General features: G+C 38.9%; 1 protein-coding gene across 2 annotated transcripts in view; it reads right to left on the bottom strand.

Annotated features, from left to right (window-relative positions):
• Positions 1 to 16,526, bottom strand: part of ACACA (acetyl-CoA carboxylase alpha) — a 233,382-nt gene that overhangs the window by 117,665 nt on the left and 99,191 nt on the right. For both annotated transcript variants that reach the window (XM_069482312.1, XM_069482311.1), the window contains 4 exons: positions 10,720 to 10,833; positions 9,365 to 9,478; positions 8,210 to 8,299; positions 6,022 to 6,140 (listed from right to left, as the gene is read on the bottom strand). In XM_069482312.1, the coding sequence (XP_069338413.1) occupies positions 6,022 to 6,140; positions 8,210 to 8,299; positions 9,365 to 9,478; positions 10,720 to 10,833 (437 nt within the window). The remainder of the gene's footprint in view (positions 1 to 6,021; positions 6,141 to 8,209; positions 8,300 to 9,364; positions 9,479 to 10,719; positions 10,834 to 16,526) is intronic.

Here is a 16,526-nt window from a genome sequence, read left to right as displayed (position 1 = left end):
CTATTCCTGCACTGAAAAATAACTGAAGAAATTCACTTCTCCTTCAAGAACAAGTCACTTTAAAAAAATTGTCACCTTAAAGAAAACTCCTCCCTTCAAAAAAATTCACATACAATAGCACACAGCCTTTAAATGTTAAGAAAGTAAAAAAAAAAAAAAAAGGATACACATACACCATACACACACACACACACACACACACAAACATACACTTGTCACATGTATATAAACAGGTCTCTATCTATGCTTAAGTCCGACAAATCTCTATGGCTATTGTTCAAGGGAATGGAATTTAAGAAGGGTAAATCCAGACCAGAGTTTCCCTGAGTGAAGCTTTAATAACTGGATCCTCTGGTGAATAAGACCTGGGGATGCCAAATAAGTTGGAACTTCAGTTCCCAGAAAAAATTTGGAAGTCTTGGGTAGAAGATCAAGAAGAAAACACACCTTGACTAAAGCACAGCTAGCAAGGATGAAACAGGAAGTCATAGAGATTAGGAATAGACTAATTAGTAGTCTACTTTTTAAAAAAATATTGAGGAGTACTAGAAAAAAATACAGTCTAATTATACTTACAAATAAGATTAACTAAATATCAAGCAACACAAAGCCCTACCATGAATTAAAACAAAAATAAAAAGGTACCAAACATGTTACCACACAGTAACCACTCAAGTGTGCTTAAAAGTGGTATCTTTTCCCTTCTTATTTTTTTTTTTTTTTTTGAGACAGAGTCTCACTCTGTTGCCCAGGCTAGAGTGAGTGCCGTGGCGTCAGCCTAGCTCACAGCAACCTCAAACTCCTGGGCTCAAGCAATCCTCCTGTCTCAGCCTCCCGAGTAGCTGGGACTACAGGCATGCACCACCATGCCCGGCTAATTTTTTCTATATATATTTTTAGCTGTCCATATAATTTCTTTCTATTTTTAGTAGAGATGGGGTCTCGCTCTTGCTCAGGCTGGTCTCGAACTCCTGAGCTCAAACGATCCGCCCACCTCGGCCTCCCAGAGTGCTAGGATTACAGGCGTGAGCCACCGCGCCCGGCCTCTTTTCCCTTCTTAAAGGCTGCCCCACTTATTTGCAATGTATTTTGCCTATTTCTCTAAAAATCAAAACAGGTTCTAATGAGACATGGGTCTTCAATCCAAATGGCAACTAAGGCATTTTCCTGAAAAAAATACTTTGCTGCTGTTAGTTTGCAGACAGAGAGCTATGTTTCATCCTAATCCATGGGGGCTAAATCACCTATCAAAAACAAACTACAGAAATGGAATTCTACCAGGTGACTCTATACACAATAAGAGATTGTATTCTTGCTTTGATATTGCAGTTAACAAAGATACTTCTAACAATACATTGGACAAATTCAGTCTACTTCAAATGAACACCTGGCTAAGAATGTAAAGACCAAGTATAAGGAAAGAAAATGCAAAAAAATTGGTTAAACAAAAGTCTGTTTTCTACCCAGGAATTTTTTTTTTTTTTTTTTTTTTTTTTTTTTGAGACAGAGTCTCACTCTGTTGCCCAGGCTAGAGTGAGTGCCGTGGCGTCCTAGCTCACAGCAACCTCAAACTCCTGGGCTCAAGCAATCCTCCTGTCTCAGCCTCCCAAGTAGCTGGGACTACAGGCATGCACCACCATGCCCGGCTAATTTTTTCTATATATATTTTTAGCTGTCCATATAATTTCTTTCTATTTTTTAGTAGAGATGGGGTCTCGCTCTTGCTCAGGCTGGTCTCGAACTCCTGAGCTCAAACGATCCGCCCACCTCGGCCTCCCAGAGAGCTAGGATTACAGGCGTGAGCCACCGCGCCCGGCCTACCCAGGAATTTTTGATCTATGCTGGGTGTAGTGGTATATACTGGTAGTCCCAGCTACTCAGGAAGCTGAAGCTTGAGTTCAGGGATTCAAGACAAGACCAGCCTGGGCAATATAGCAAGACTCCATCTCTTTGGGGAAAAAAAAAAAAGAATTTTTCATTTGTTAACCCCAATTGCGAAAAAATATTATAAAATTCTGTCCTGCATTGATAAGTAAAATATGTATCATTCATATGCCTATTCTCTATTCTCATTGAATAATTTTTAAAGCATGCATAAAATATTATAGAATAACATCTATTGTATCAGGTATGGATAATTCCTATAATTACTAACAATAAGCAACATAAGAATCTCTCCTAGGTGTACGACCATTAACATAAAACAAAGAGTGTGACTGTCCTAATTAATTTTTGGTCTAGAGTTGAGCTGTCCAATATGGCAGCCACTAGCCACATATGGCTAGGGAGTGCTTGAAATGTGGCTAGTCTCTATTGAGATATGCTGTAAATATAAAACACACACTGAATTTCAAAAACTTATTATGAACAAAAGAATAGAAAATATCCATTAATAATTTTTAACACACACTGAAATGGTATTTTGGGTGTAATGGGTTAAATGTTGTTCAAATTAATTTAATATGTTTCTTTTTACTCTTTTAAGTGTGGCCAATAGAAAATTTAAAATTATACATGTGGCTTGCATTATATTTCTATTTGACAGTGTTGGTCTAGAAGTAGTGATTCTAAATTATAGGTGTTCATCAGAATTATCAGGGGAGCTTTTCAGAAAGTGGTCACCTGGATTCTAATCCAAAATGAATCAGATCTTGGAAGTCAGGACCCCAATATGTGTATTTTCAAAATACTCCCCAGATAATTCTGAGAATTGTTAATCTAGAGGTTAGTTAACATAACTGTATCCTTGAGCCTTACAAGCCTGGGAGTGGAATGGACACTGGTAGTCTTCTGCATCTTATTTCTGTAAAATGAGAAACAACATGTTTTTTGCCTTCTTGTTCAAAACAATAAGAATAGAAAGAAATAAAAGTACTGGAGTTGGGGGGGAAAGTGAGAAAAGTACTTGGCTCAAAACTAGATAAAACTAAGAGAACTTAAATTTCTTTTTCTTCAAGGTGAGCCAGCCTATTGTATAAATAAAGAATTTGGCCATAGTCTCTGATTCTGGGAAGGGACTCTAAATCCTTGGAAATTTCCAAGTAACAGAAGTGTGTTTGTTATTCGTGAGCCCCTTTGGTCACACCTGAGTTTATGTTAAGAGATGAGATGACTCAGGATGGGAGCTGGTCACTAGAAATATAAACTTATGTGATCAGAGGGTTGGGGCTTCAGAGCCAGCCTGATCTCTGGGAGGGGAGATTGCGTTTAATCACACAGCCTATGATTTAGTCAATCATGCTTATGTAATGAAACCCTGATAAAAACTCTGGACACTGAAGCTCAATGGAGCTTCTGGGTTGGTTAACACATCGATGTGCTAAGAGGGTGATGTGATATTCTCTCCATAAGGGAAGAACAGGTGTTTGAGACCTTTCCGGACTTCGCTGTGTCTCTTCATTTGGCTGATGCTGATACCCCAAATTTGTAGCCAGTTGGTCAGAAATGTAAGCAGCCCAAGGAGCCTGCTAGTGGCCCCATAGGTAATAGGGGCAGTTTTGTGGAGGACTGAGCCCTTGACTCGCAGTGTCTGATTTAACTCCAGATGGTTAGTGTCAGAATTGCATTGCAACACACCAGTTCGTGTTAGAATAAAGCTATAACTCCAAATTGTAACAAACATATTTATAAGAAAATATAAAATCTTATAAAACTAAATTCAAGTAGCAAATCTGTAATAACTATCTGAATCAGCTATACTCTGAAATTGAATATATGATTTTGTAATCAAATCTGATCATTTGAACCTAAACTAACAAAAGGACTTTAGATCTAAAAGAGCATTAAAGCAATTTCTGGTTTACACAAAAATGATTTTATCTTTCCTTTTTATTTTGCAAGTATCTTCATCTTCACACCTATACCAACAATAATAATGACAATGATAATGATAATAATCCAGCAGCTTTAAAATTAAACAATCAAGGAAGACTTTAGGGAGACTACAGGATTACAGTTCTGTTCAAGTCTGGTCTTTATCCATAGGGGTGTGTACACCTCGGATGTTGGGAGGGATAAGCATATAAGCTTTGAAACCATATCAGCACTAACCAAGATTCACACCCTTGATGTGGAAAGGTAAATAAGATTTCTTAACAAAGCAGTTAGAAGAATTTATCTCGTTTTTCAGTCAACTTTCCCTCACCAAACAGGACATATCCTCAAATAAGAAAAGTAGGACAGGGAGAGCAATTCAAAAAGACAAGGAGAGTGATGAGGAGGGAAGGAAATCAGAAGCAGCCCTGCAGCCTGACTACAAATCACTGCCCAAAGGGAAGAGGGAGTAGAAAGCAGGAAGAAAAGGAGACTGCCCTGAGAATTACAAAGAGCATTAAGTATAGCGTGTAGTTCTCTACAATTATTCAAGGAATGCAGGAAAAGAAAGAAGACCGAGTGCTGTGCCCATGTGTGCCGTGAGTACTTCCTCGCTCGCTGAAGGACAACCATTCGTTTCTAGAAAATGAGATTCTGAAATCCATGGAGGCAAAAATGTACCGAGAGATGCTTGCTAAATCAAGGATATATGCTTTTCTCTGCCAGCCGTAAGGTATTTTTGAGGTAGAGAAGTGAAAGGATCTTCTGAGACAAAGAAGAGAGGTACTTTTTCTGAAGATGCTTCTGCTCATCTGCCTACCTCTGCTGGATCAACAGTGGCATCCAGTGGCCAAAAGTCTCAGCACAGACTTCTTTGTCTCCAGAAAGGGTTTCTATTGCTTTGGGTGAAGTGGCAATTTAGAACAAAACCATTTCTGGTGTCTGTAACTAAGGTTCCCCAAAGACATAGTACTTTGTAATACCAAGTGAAGAAGCAAAGGCCATAAAGAAGAAATGGAGAGGGGCAGGTTAAGATTGGCTGTGGTATTTATATTTCCTGTGGTATTACTAAAAAGAATGAAAATACAGGAGGGGATGAACATATGTGTGGGTGGAATTCCTAGATTTTCATTGCCTTAGAATACTTTTTTAAAAATGAGTATATAAAATATTTTCATTTTAGTATTTTTTAAATTTTATATATATACATATACTTTTTCATTTCTGCCTCAATATGATCTGCAGGAAGCATTTTCATTTTAAAACAAAAGCAATACTGAAACAAATTTCCATATGTACATTTTATTTTTGAAAGGACTTAGGAAGCGAAGAATAATGGAATTAGCGTGGCTTAATTAAGTAACATATTTGAATTTAAGAAGTTTGGTTCTAAAGTGTGGTATGTATGTATGTATGTATTGTATGTATTATTTTTTGAGACAGTCTTGCTCCGTCACCTGGGCTAGAGTGCCGTGGCACCAGCCTAGCTCACAGGAACCTCAAATTCCTGAGCTCAAGTGATCCTCCTGCCTCACCCTCTCCAGTAGGTGGGACTACAGGCGCGCATCACCATGTTCAGCTAATTTTTTCTATTTTTAGTAGAGACTGGGTCTCCCTCTTGCTCAGGCTGGTCTTGAATTTCTGATCTCAGGCGATCCTCCGGTCTTGGCGTGAGCCACTACGCTAGGCCTGAAGTGTCATTTTAAAAAAACTGAATTTCAACTGCTAAATTCAGGTGTCTGTTTTTAGGGAAATAATGAAACTGGTTTAGGTATAACCTCATCCCATAGCAAACACAGAAGAGAAAAGCATTCCACCCACAATATATTTTTGTTCCAACTGCTGACTTAAATTGTTAAAAGTGTTTTTCTGGCAACGTTCCAGCAAGTAAAATATTAGTAAATTCTTTCTAACTTAAAAAAAGAAAGGAAGGAAAGGAAGAAAGAAAGAAACTATGTTTCCCCAGTAACATAGTACAAGCAAAAATGAAGGGAGTAATCCTAAACTCCTATCATAGTTAAACTATACATTCTCTCTCTAGATCAAAGAAGTGGGCACCAAGAGGCTCTTCTCTTATGACTCAAACTTGTTTATAGTTTGTTCTACATTTCTACCTAAAGAAACAAGGAATTCTCATATACATCACTCCCCTTGACTCTCATGATATACTTCTGGCTGGCTCAAGTGCACATACCAGCTCAAACTCACCTGTTTGGATGAGATGTGGGCAGCATGAACTGGAATTCCACCACACAGGTGTTGTCCTTAAGCTGGCGGTGTTGCACACTGTTAAGTTCATAGGCAATATAAGCCCTTCGAACATACACCTGGTTAAAAAGTAACCCTTAGTAAATAAACCTCAAAAACAGAAATTAAGAGAATGACTAGCTCAGGAAAAAGATAGTCGTGAAACGAGGTTATCTGGTGCAAAAGAAAGGTAGTCTGCGGTGAAAGAAGTCCCAAAGCCCTATGCATACATACATACATACCTTGCTTTAATTAATAAAGCTGGCCTCTTAATACTATACCCATGACTATAAATGGAAACAAAACTAGGCTGCCTCGGTGCACTTTTTTCACACTAACCTAAACCCTGGAGAAGGTGTGACCTTTAGCAGAAGAAAGCATATAGAACCACCACTATTAACTCATTAAGCATAATCATTTCAACAGAAGATAAAAGCAAGCAGTGAGAAAAATGAGAGGTGCGGATTCTGGGCCACTAAGGAGTGAAGATAGAAGACAGTAGCAATTGTGGTAGAGTTCAACTCTTTTACTATCTTGTATCTTTCTTTTGTGTCCTTTCCCACCTCCTCCATTGCTCAAAATCAGTTTTGGATTATTTAGATCCCCAAACCCTGGCAAAAGCAGTAAGGCATAATTTGGCATATAATATCTCAAGAGTTGACTCAAGAGTTAAAGAAACAGCAACAGGCTACATTCTCAGTAAAAACCATCAGTCCAGCCTCACGCACTGTACAGCCAATCTGCCATGCACATAAAATGCTACAGGGGATTCTATGGCATGTGAGGTATACGAGGAGGTTTGTCATTAAATAATACGAAACAAGAAAATGTGGTATAGACATACAATGGATCAGTGTGCAGTCTTAAAAAAGGAGAGTCTACCATTTGTAACAACATGGATGAACCTGGAGGACATTATGTTAAGTGAAATAAGCCAGGTACAGAAAGATAAATATCACATGATCTAACTTATCCGTGGAATCTAAAAAAGTCAAACTCCTAGAAGGGGAAAACAGAATGGTGGTTACCCAGGGGCTGGGGGCAGGGGTGGGGTGGTCCTGGGGAAATGTTAGTCAAAGGGTCCAAAGGTTCAGCTATGCATAATGAATGCCTTCTGGAGACATAATGCACAGCATGGTGACAACAGTTAATAATACTGTATTATATACTTAAAATTTCTAAGACAGTAGATCTTAAATGTTCTCACCACAAAACAGTAAAGTAAGTATGTGAGGTGATGGATACATTAAACATAAATACATAAATAAAAAATAAAAGACATGAAAGCCCTGTAAAACACTTAGATATTTTAAGCTTTGGTATTTACTGAGTAGGATATTTTACACTCTACGCACGGAATAAGAATAAAAGGTAACCCAAAAGATCAGGCAACAGGCTATGGTGATGTTATATTACATAAAATCATCTAAAGCACTCCTTTTCCCCACCTTCAAAAAACATCCACTTGGCAATTTTACAGCAGTATTCAGGGTCTGCAATTTTTTTTGCTTAATGAGGTAGTGTGCTGTAGTGGAAACAGAAAAGTCTTTGGAGTCAGATTAACCTGAGTTTAAATGCAAACTCCTCTACTTATTATCTATGTGATTTTGGACAAGTCACTTAATCTCCCAGAGTCTCACTTTTTTCTTACTTCATGAAGTAATTGTAGGGTTAAATGAGAAAAGTAAAGGACCTAAAACACAGTTCATTAAATGCTATTACTTTCCTTCCTATGAGGAAGTATTTCATAAGAACTGCTTGATAATTCAAAATATACCTAAAATTCATTTCAATTTGGCCAAAATCACAAAATAGTAATTTTACATATGTTCTGATCAGGCATATATTCCTTTCACAGGGAATCCTAATTCATTATGGAATGGAAGAATTCAAATACCTGGAAAATAGAAACTATTGAAGAATGCTGGCAGCTGTTTTCCTGTGATTGGAACCCAGAAGCTGGTGATTAGTTCAAATGAAACACCTGAGTAAAGTACCTGAGTAAGCTACTTATTGTTTCAGAGGAAAAGATGACTACCCTTAAGAACCAACCACAAGGCCAAAGAAAAAGAATGGACATGATAGCCACACAGAAAAAATCAGCTAGAAAGAAAGGAAAAGGTCATGTCATGTTACTATGAAAACTTACCTCCAGAGCTGCCATCCTCACTACCTGGTTGCTGTGATAGAAGAAGTTTGGTAGGACATCAAAAATAGATGTTTCAGATAGGATGAGTTTCTGGAAGGTACAAAGACAGGCTTAAAACATTACCTTAAAAAAAGAACAATTTCAATGGACACTGTTTGGCATTTGAAGCATTTAGTAAAAGCTAAGAATTCTGTCTGTGAATGCCATGTATGAACTTAACCTTTCCTGTGCCTCAGCTTCCTCAGCTACAAAATGGGGAAAATAATACCTATCCTCATAGGGCTGTTGCACTACATGGCCTAGTACATGTGAAATTCTTAGAATGATGCATTAACAACGCATTAATTACATGTTAATCTGTGTTTATGATTATTACTATTATCCTTTTTAACATGTATCTGTACTCTACTTTCTAAATATTATCTCATTGCTCCACTATGGTAAACCCTAGATTTCAACTATGAACCAAATAAGAAAATACATCCTTCTTCTCCCTTTAGCTGTCCAGGAGAAAACCTGACAGAAAGTCTTAAGGTTTCCATTGGCCAGATATAACAATAGCATCCTTGTTTCCAGGTAGAAAAACAGAAAGTCACTGCTAAGAAAATTATGTTTTTTAAAAAACGATAGTTGCAGTCCTTCTAATTAGTAGTAAAATTAGCCAATAATCTCTTATAAAATTGGCTGTTTTTAAAGCTTAATAGTAAGCATAAAATAAAATTAAGATTAAATGATACTTAAATAGCTTTGTCTCCTCATAACATCTATATATACATTTGATTCAAATATCAGAAATCATTAGAGAAAAGTTAGTGAGCGAAAAAAATACATATATATTATAAAATATATATCACAAATCAACCAGTGCTGCCATTTAATTCTGGCCTAGAATACTTTGTAGGTAAAAGCACAAGAGGTAAAGACATCAATGGGATATTTCTATCAAGGCAGGCCTATTAGATTTTTAAGCTAAACCACAACTCTAACAGCATTTCTATGCAACAATATTCATAAGAATAAATCACTTTAGAAAGTCAAAGAATGAAACTTCATTACATGGAAAATCAAAATTAATTGATTAATTGCTTAATTAAACTATGCTTGGGAATAAAGGGGACAAGAGTGCAGAGTGGCAGAAAAGCGCCATATATATACCTGTAGGTTCTCAATGCAAAACTGATGTCCGTACATGTCAATAGCCGATAGGAAGATAGACTCGACTTGGTTATGGCGAAGCTCATATGATGGCAAATGGGAGGCAATAAGAACCTAGAGTGAGAGCAAAATAAGAGGCCTAAGTTCCTGAGGGAGTGATTATTCTAGGCTCCTATTAGGCAGCTCTGATACAAATGCAATAAATAAAAATCTGTAAGTGCAGGCATCAAAGATAAAACAGAGACCAAGTAAAACAACTTCTAGGTTCTATAACATAAAGCCAACGCCACCAAATACTGAATCTCAGTTGACTCTCACCATGATTTGCGTTGTGGGCAATTTCCCATGGGGGGTTGGGGGAAGGGAGAGAAAACAGCTTCAATCAAGTTCCATCAGTGCATGTGATTTACCATTGCAAAGCTGCTAGTCCTGGGGACTGCATGAGTAGCTGTTAATTGGGAATCAGGTCTGGCAGGGAGCAGCTGTGGGGAAGGTGGATGCAGCATAGCTAGCCTTTTGCAACTCTGAAGTGGAAAAAAAGACTAGGAAAAGCTGCTTTGACAGCCCTAGGTAGTCAGCACCAAGGAGAAGGCGTCAGGAAGTAACACCACTGCATGTGAGAGGCAGAGGGAGTGAAAGCAGTGTCACAAACAAACAAACAGGGACACGATAGGATCTGAATACCCTCAGCAGGTCACTGAGAGGTTCAATAACTTTGAGCAGTTCACTGACATGGATACAATTGTAGAGAAAGCAGAAGGTCACTGAACAGCTTCAAATGCTGCTTCCTTGTCAATGCCCATGCACTGAAACACAAAGGGAGCACCATCGCTGGGCTTCCCTGCTGAAACCCTTTGGAATGGAAATGAAGATTGCAGGGTGAAACTAACCGGACTTCTCTGGGGTTGTTCTGACCGCTAGTGCCTAAGATTCATTTCATTATCTTTCTGCTTTCCACACTTGATTATTTCCTATACACTTAAAAGTTTTCATCTGCTTCTAAGCTCCCTTTGGGAAGTAAGAAATATTGAGTCTATTTCCTTCCCTCAGTGTCCTTTCCTCCACCTGACCCTGGTTTACTATCACACAGATACTTGGGAGGGTAGGGAATGATAACAGGATATTTTTTAACGGGAAAGGGCTCCTATTTTAAAGAGACCCAACATTAATATTTTCCTTTCTCTTCAAAAAACATATACCACATGAAAATATTTGTTCAGAGGAAAACATGGCATACATAGAAAATTGCATGATCTTTGTAAAGTGATTAAGTAAAAGCTCATTGAGTCTAGGGCTGCCCAATCCATGAAAACCACCCCCCCTTCAAGATAACCAATGTTCTTTTGTTACCTTACCTGGCGTGCTCGAAGCGCCACTTTAGCATTGGTGGTCTTACTGAGTTGAGTTAGCTCAGTGAGGATATTCAGTAGCTCATCAGTGAGAGTAGGGTCCCGGCCACACAACTGATCCTAAAAAAGAACATACAGATCCACATTAAAAATATAAGGTGGACAGGATTTTGAAATGGAGAAAACAAATGAAAACTAAGTAAACACAGCTAAATTAATAGTAAAATGTAACCTCCCTATTATTTTTACCTTAAACAATGTGGTAAAGAAGATCCCAGAGGAAGTTCTGCTAAAGAGAAGCAGCCCAAATACCTCAGTCATTCAGATTCAAAATTCCTAATGTATTTCTTTATAAATCAACACTATATTTTTAACATGCAGTAGAAATCATCAGAGACTACTAAAAGGGGTCAAGGGGATTACGAGTAGGAAATAACAGATGATGTCTCAAAGTTTTAAGAAGTCTCAAATAATACAGGGACTAAAGACCTTCCTGTTTCCTCTTCCATTTTTGGAAAGAAGGTAGAAACAAGGCAAAAGGAACCACCCTGGTGGTTTTCATTCCACAAACCAAATGTTCAGCATCCCAGGAGGATGCAAAACAGAAACATAAGAACAAAGTTTTCATTTATAAATACATACTAATTAAAAACACCATCCCATATTCTGGCAATTCTGTACCCAAAATCATTTATCCTCTTCCTGTACCAAGAATCATTCCATGATATTTAAACATGATGAATCCTGGCTAGGAGTGATGCCTCATGCCTGTAATCCCCAGCACTTTGGGAGGCCGAGGAGGGAGGATCACTTGAGGCCAGGAATTTGAGAACAGCCTGGGCAAAACAGGGAGACTCCGCCTCTACAAAAAAAATAAGACAAACTAGCCAGGTGTGGCTAATAGTGCACACCTGTAGTCCCAGCAACTTGGGAGGTGGAGGCAAGAGGATCACTTGAGCCCAGGAGTTTGAGGCTGCGTGAGCTATGATAGTGCCACTGCACTCCCGCCTGGGCAAAAGAGTGAGACCTAGTCTCCAAAAAATAATAATAAAAATAAATAAATGAACATGGTGAATCCTTAGCTGGTTTAGAGGAAAAAAACATGCTCCTACTATAAAATCCACCGTTTATTCAGTATTGGGTCCTGCCTCTTCTAAACATTAAAAAATGTTACTCCTTATTGTATTGAAAGAGAAATATTTCTACTGGAGTCCAATGGAATATTAGTTTATTCCCTAAATTCATCCATTATCCATGTAAGCTGAAAAACTGTAAATGCAGTTTTTATAAATGTCTGTCCTTTTTTAATTTTACAGAGCTATTGGTGGTAGTTCTTAATATCACACCATATAAAATATATATATTTAGATATCATTTCTTCTAATTGGAGTTTGAAATCTCGGCCTTTATAGTTTAGTAAATCTTTATTCTCTCCCTCAATGGGACTTGAAAGACAACCAGATCACAAAGGGTCTACCTGTTGCTGCTTTTTAATCTTCTCCCCATCTTGATATCAGCCCTTTCCTTGAAGAATCTCTACTTCATACCTAACCTTTGCCATCTCAGGGTTACTTTTTAGAGCCCCTTATCACAGCAGTATAAACAAAACCATGGGACTTTCGGCCCTTGGGGAAAACATACATGCCCCACAACACTTTTTCCAAAAACCCCTACAGCCTTCCACAGGTAAATACTTTGGGAGTACTCAAAACCATTATGCTGGGAAGAAGGCTTCTCAATTTTTTTTCCCCCAGAAAATGAGATTCTGGTTCCCCAATCCACCAACCAGAGGTCTGCTCCAACCATCCTGAGTCAAAACATATGATGGGATTTATAGTTAAGCAACTGCAAGTATTATTTTCATCCATTTAACACAGAGAATTCACTCATCTGAGTGAGAAAAATAAAAGCTGCTATTAAAGTGAAGAGAAATCCAGGGTTCTGTTCATTAGAGGACCTGTTCCACCTATTCTAGGCATAAAAGCAAAGAGGAGAAAGAAAATGCAACTAAGTCTCATCTTTTTCTGAGAACTAATGAGCAAAATAGAGTTTCAAGGGAATACATAAAATCACCAGAGATAAGACCATAGAAAGACAGAAGGAAATAAAAGACAGACACCAGTGGGCAGAGAAACCAAGATAAGTTTTTCCTACTAAATCCCTCTTTTCCTAATGGAGCAAACATATTGGAGGTACCTACTGCAATCATCAGAATGACCCACCAGAAGGTCTAAAAACAAGCCGTGTTATGGGTAATGCCACAGCTCAGTTACTATGCAAATAGCCAGACATGACAAAAGCCAACAAGACAAAATAAGAACAATAGTCGCCTCCCCAACCTATATCAGATTTGATATGGAATGTTTTCCATTTAAAGCAGTGGTCCCCAATCCCCAGGCCACAGATCAGTACCGGTCTGTGGTCTGTTAGGAACCAGGCCACACAGCAGGAGATGAGCGGACGAGCCAGGGAAGCTTCATCTGTGTTTACAGCAGCTCCCCATTGCTGGCATAACCACATAAGCTCCACCTCCTGTCAGATTAGCAGTGGCATTAGATTCTCATAGGACCACAAACCCTACTGTAAACTGCATATACAAGGGATCTAGGTTGCGTGCTCCTTATGAGAATCTAATGCCTGATGATCTAAGGCGGAGCTGAGGTGGTGATGCTAGCACTGGGGAGCAGCTGCAAATACAGATTATCATTAGCAGAGAGGTTAGCACAATAAATGTAATGCACTTGAATCATCCCAAAACCATCCCCCGCACCCCTCCCACCCTTGGTCTGTGGGAAAACTGTCTTCCATGAAACCAATCCCTAGTGCCAAAAAGGTTGGGGACTGCTGCTTTAAAGGAAATCTAAGTTTACCTTTAGAGATTAAAATAAAGAAAAATGTTGTCATCTTCTTGCTTAGCTACAAATCATGTTCTAACTTGAAAAACAAAACAAAGCAAAACATACAAAACCACTTTTTTATTTCATCTTTCCACTATGAAAGAAAGGAAGTGAAAAGGGGCTTAGGGAAAAAGAACCTTGTGAGTAAGAAAAGTGAACCATGGAGATTAGAAAAAATAAAAGTGAACTAGGCCGGGCGCGGTGGCTCACGCCTGTAATCCTAGCACTCTGGGAGGCCGAGGCGGGTGGATCGCTCAAGGTCAGGAGTTGGAGACCAGCCTGAGCAAGAGCGAGACCCCGTCTCTACTAAAAATAGAAAAAAATTATATGGACAACTAAAAATATATATATAGAAAAATTAGCCGGGCATAGTGGCTCATGCCTGTAGTCCCAGCTACTCGGGAGGCTGAGGCAGGAGGATCGCTTGAGCCCAGGAGTTTGAGGTTGCTGTGAGCTAGGCTGACGCCACGGCACTCACTCTAGCCTGGGCAACAAAGTGAGACTCTGTCTCAAAAAAAAAAAAAAAAAAAAAAAAAAAAGTGAACTAATTATTTGTTCATGACCACAAATTGACAATCTTCCTGGGCTCCTTGTGATAAAGTATAGAAATCAGACTTTTCTGGGATGTGATATATCAAACAGTATGAATAAACCACTACTTCCATTAGTTTATCCTGAAGTATCAAAACCATAGCCAAAGTTATGCAGCTGACTCACAGAAGAGCCCAATATATAGCCCAATTTGATTTTAGTATCCCAGGCATTAAATGCCTCTAAGGCAGGCAATTCAAAATGAAAAGAATGTGATCTTATGTGTAATGCTCTCAAGACACTGTTCAGTTGGGTGAGGCACTAATCCCACTGTCAAAGGACTTCTTTCAGCTTCTTCCAGCCTCACATGGATTTTTTGACATTCCAAAGATGTCATGGGACAGGTTTAACAAGAAATTGTTAATATCACCCTTATTCAATAAACTTGGAATTACTAAGAAAGACTGTTATTTATTTACACGTTGGACAAGATTACTAATAGTTGTAGTCATGTTAGGAAGAGTAAGGAAAGGTGCTGATCAACATTTTAAATGTTCCCTGTTGAAACCAAGTCAGAGGCTCATATGCATGACATTATTCGTACGGAAGCACAGTTTATAACAAGTTCTTGTGGCCCCTACCAGAGTTAAAATATAAGCAGTGAAGGGAAGACTACTCAGCATCAAGGTGGTTATAAAATATGTACATTGCCATCTAGATAACTATGAGGGTACCAATACTTTTTATTTGTACCAAATAGCTTAATTTGGCAAAAGAGTCCCTTAAATATCTCTAAGCAAACATAAACAATGTTCTAAGCTCTAAGATTTTTCATATAAAATTAAATTTATGAAATAAGAAGAGCTTTCAAAAAATAAATTTATCATTGGCCTTCCAGACTTCATTTTCAATTGTGCCACAATGTTCCTCCAAATGGAGGCAACTTGATGAGACTTTAGCCTTTTACTTGATATTCTGCTTTCCAGACACAGTGAAAGATTAGAAGAAATTTCTTAAGAGTCCTTGAGACAAGTTGCCACTAGTTATGCTAACACCCAGAGAGGATCAACGTACCTCTTTACTGGAGCAGCCCATATCTCGTGACATTGATTCACAGAAGCTTGATTTTCTTGATTTCTCTCTCTAGGTTCAAAAGCCCCAGAAATCATCAACTAGCTCAGCAAAGCACACTATCAACGTTCCTGCTTCTAGAAAGCAGAGATTGGAATGCTGGGCACATAACCATCAATAAGGAAGCCAACGTAAGCAAAGAAAGGGTAACCAGCAGAGAACACAAGCTGAGGGAATCAAAGTGCTACCATGTCGAGGTGACACCTGTAAAAGACAGTAAGACCTGCAGAAAGAGTAATCCAGACAACTAAAATGGCTCTCACCAGCTACTGCCATTAACGCAGATGTGGGGCAGGAGAAGGGCGAGGAAGGGGGAAGGGGGAGTGGCTGACCATTGCCAAAGAAGGAAAGAGGGAGACATGTCTGGCATTCAGTAATATTAGATCTGAAAGGTGCACCATCTGAGCTTTATCCATGTTCCGTAAGTCATTGCTAGCCGGCCCTGAGCTTAACCATATCAATTAACTTCTTGATTTCCAAATCTCTAAGATGAAGTGAAAACTAATATTTCAAAAGAAATTAATGATAGGAAAGCTTACAGATCCTATTAAGCTTACTGAGTCTTGTTTTGTTTTGTTGAAAAAAACATGATGATGCCAAAATAAAGAAAAGGACAAATCCAGCTTTTTCATTTGCATCTTCAACTGTCCTCCTCCTCCGCCTCCTTCTCCTCCTCCTCTTTCCTATTCACACAAACCCAAACTCTGAAACAGCTCTTTTCTCCAAAGAGCTCAGCCTGTCGGAAAGAAAGTTTGGGTACTATCCGTGCAGGTAAGAAGTAATCAGGATACAAGGTGGGGGGGTTGGAATGGGGGGGGAAAGCAGCAAGTCAGAGTCCCATTGGCTTCTGCCTGTCCTGACTGGCAAAAGCAGAAAGCAAAGCCTCAAACCAGTTCTCTGACAGGGCCCAACGCCTCTGCAGCACCCCCCGTGTAATTACACACTTGAGTGACTGGACTCTGAAGAAAATTGAAGGCCTGAGCTCCGAACAGCTGCCATTTTCTCTCTCCATCACACCAGTGTGATTACTTGAGAAATGAACAGCCCCGGCTCAAAGCTACTCCAGAATTCTCAGAGGAAATATGGCTCCGTGTTCCAATAATGAGATTCTTAAGGCAAGCGTTACTTACAATCACTCCGCAAAAGGAGTGAGCCGAGCCCCTATATCTTACAAATTAGAATTTAAGAAACCCAGCGACAGTCTTGGACGATCATTACTCTTCTGCTGCTCCAAGGATTCTGGGCTTTGGTCTA

This window comes from Eulemur rufifrons, chromosome 9 (assembly GCF_041146395.1).
Source record: "Eulemur rufifrons isolate Redbay chromosome 9, OSU_ERuf_1, whole genome shotgun sequence".
NCBI lineage: Eukaryota > Metazoa > Chordata > Mammalia > Primates > Lemuridae > Eulemur > Eulemur rufifrons.
This window is presented reverse-complemented; position numbering and strand designations above follow the sequence as displayed.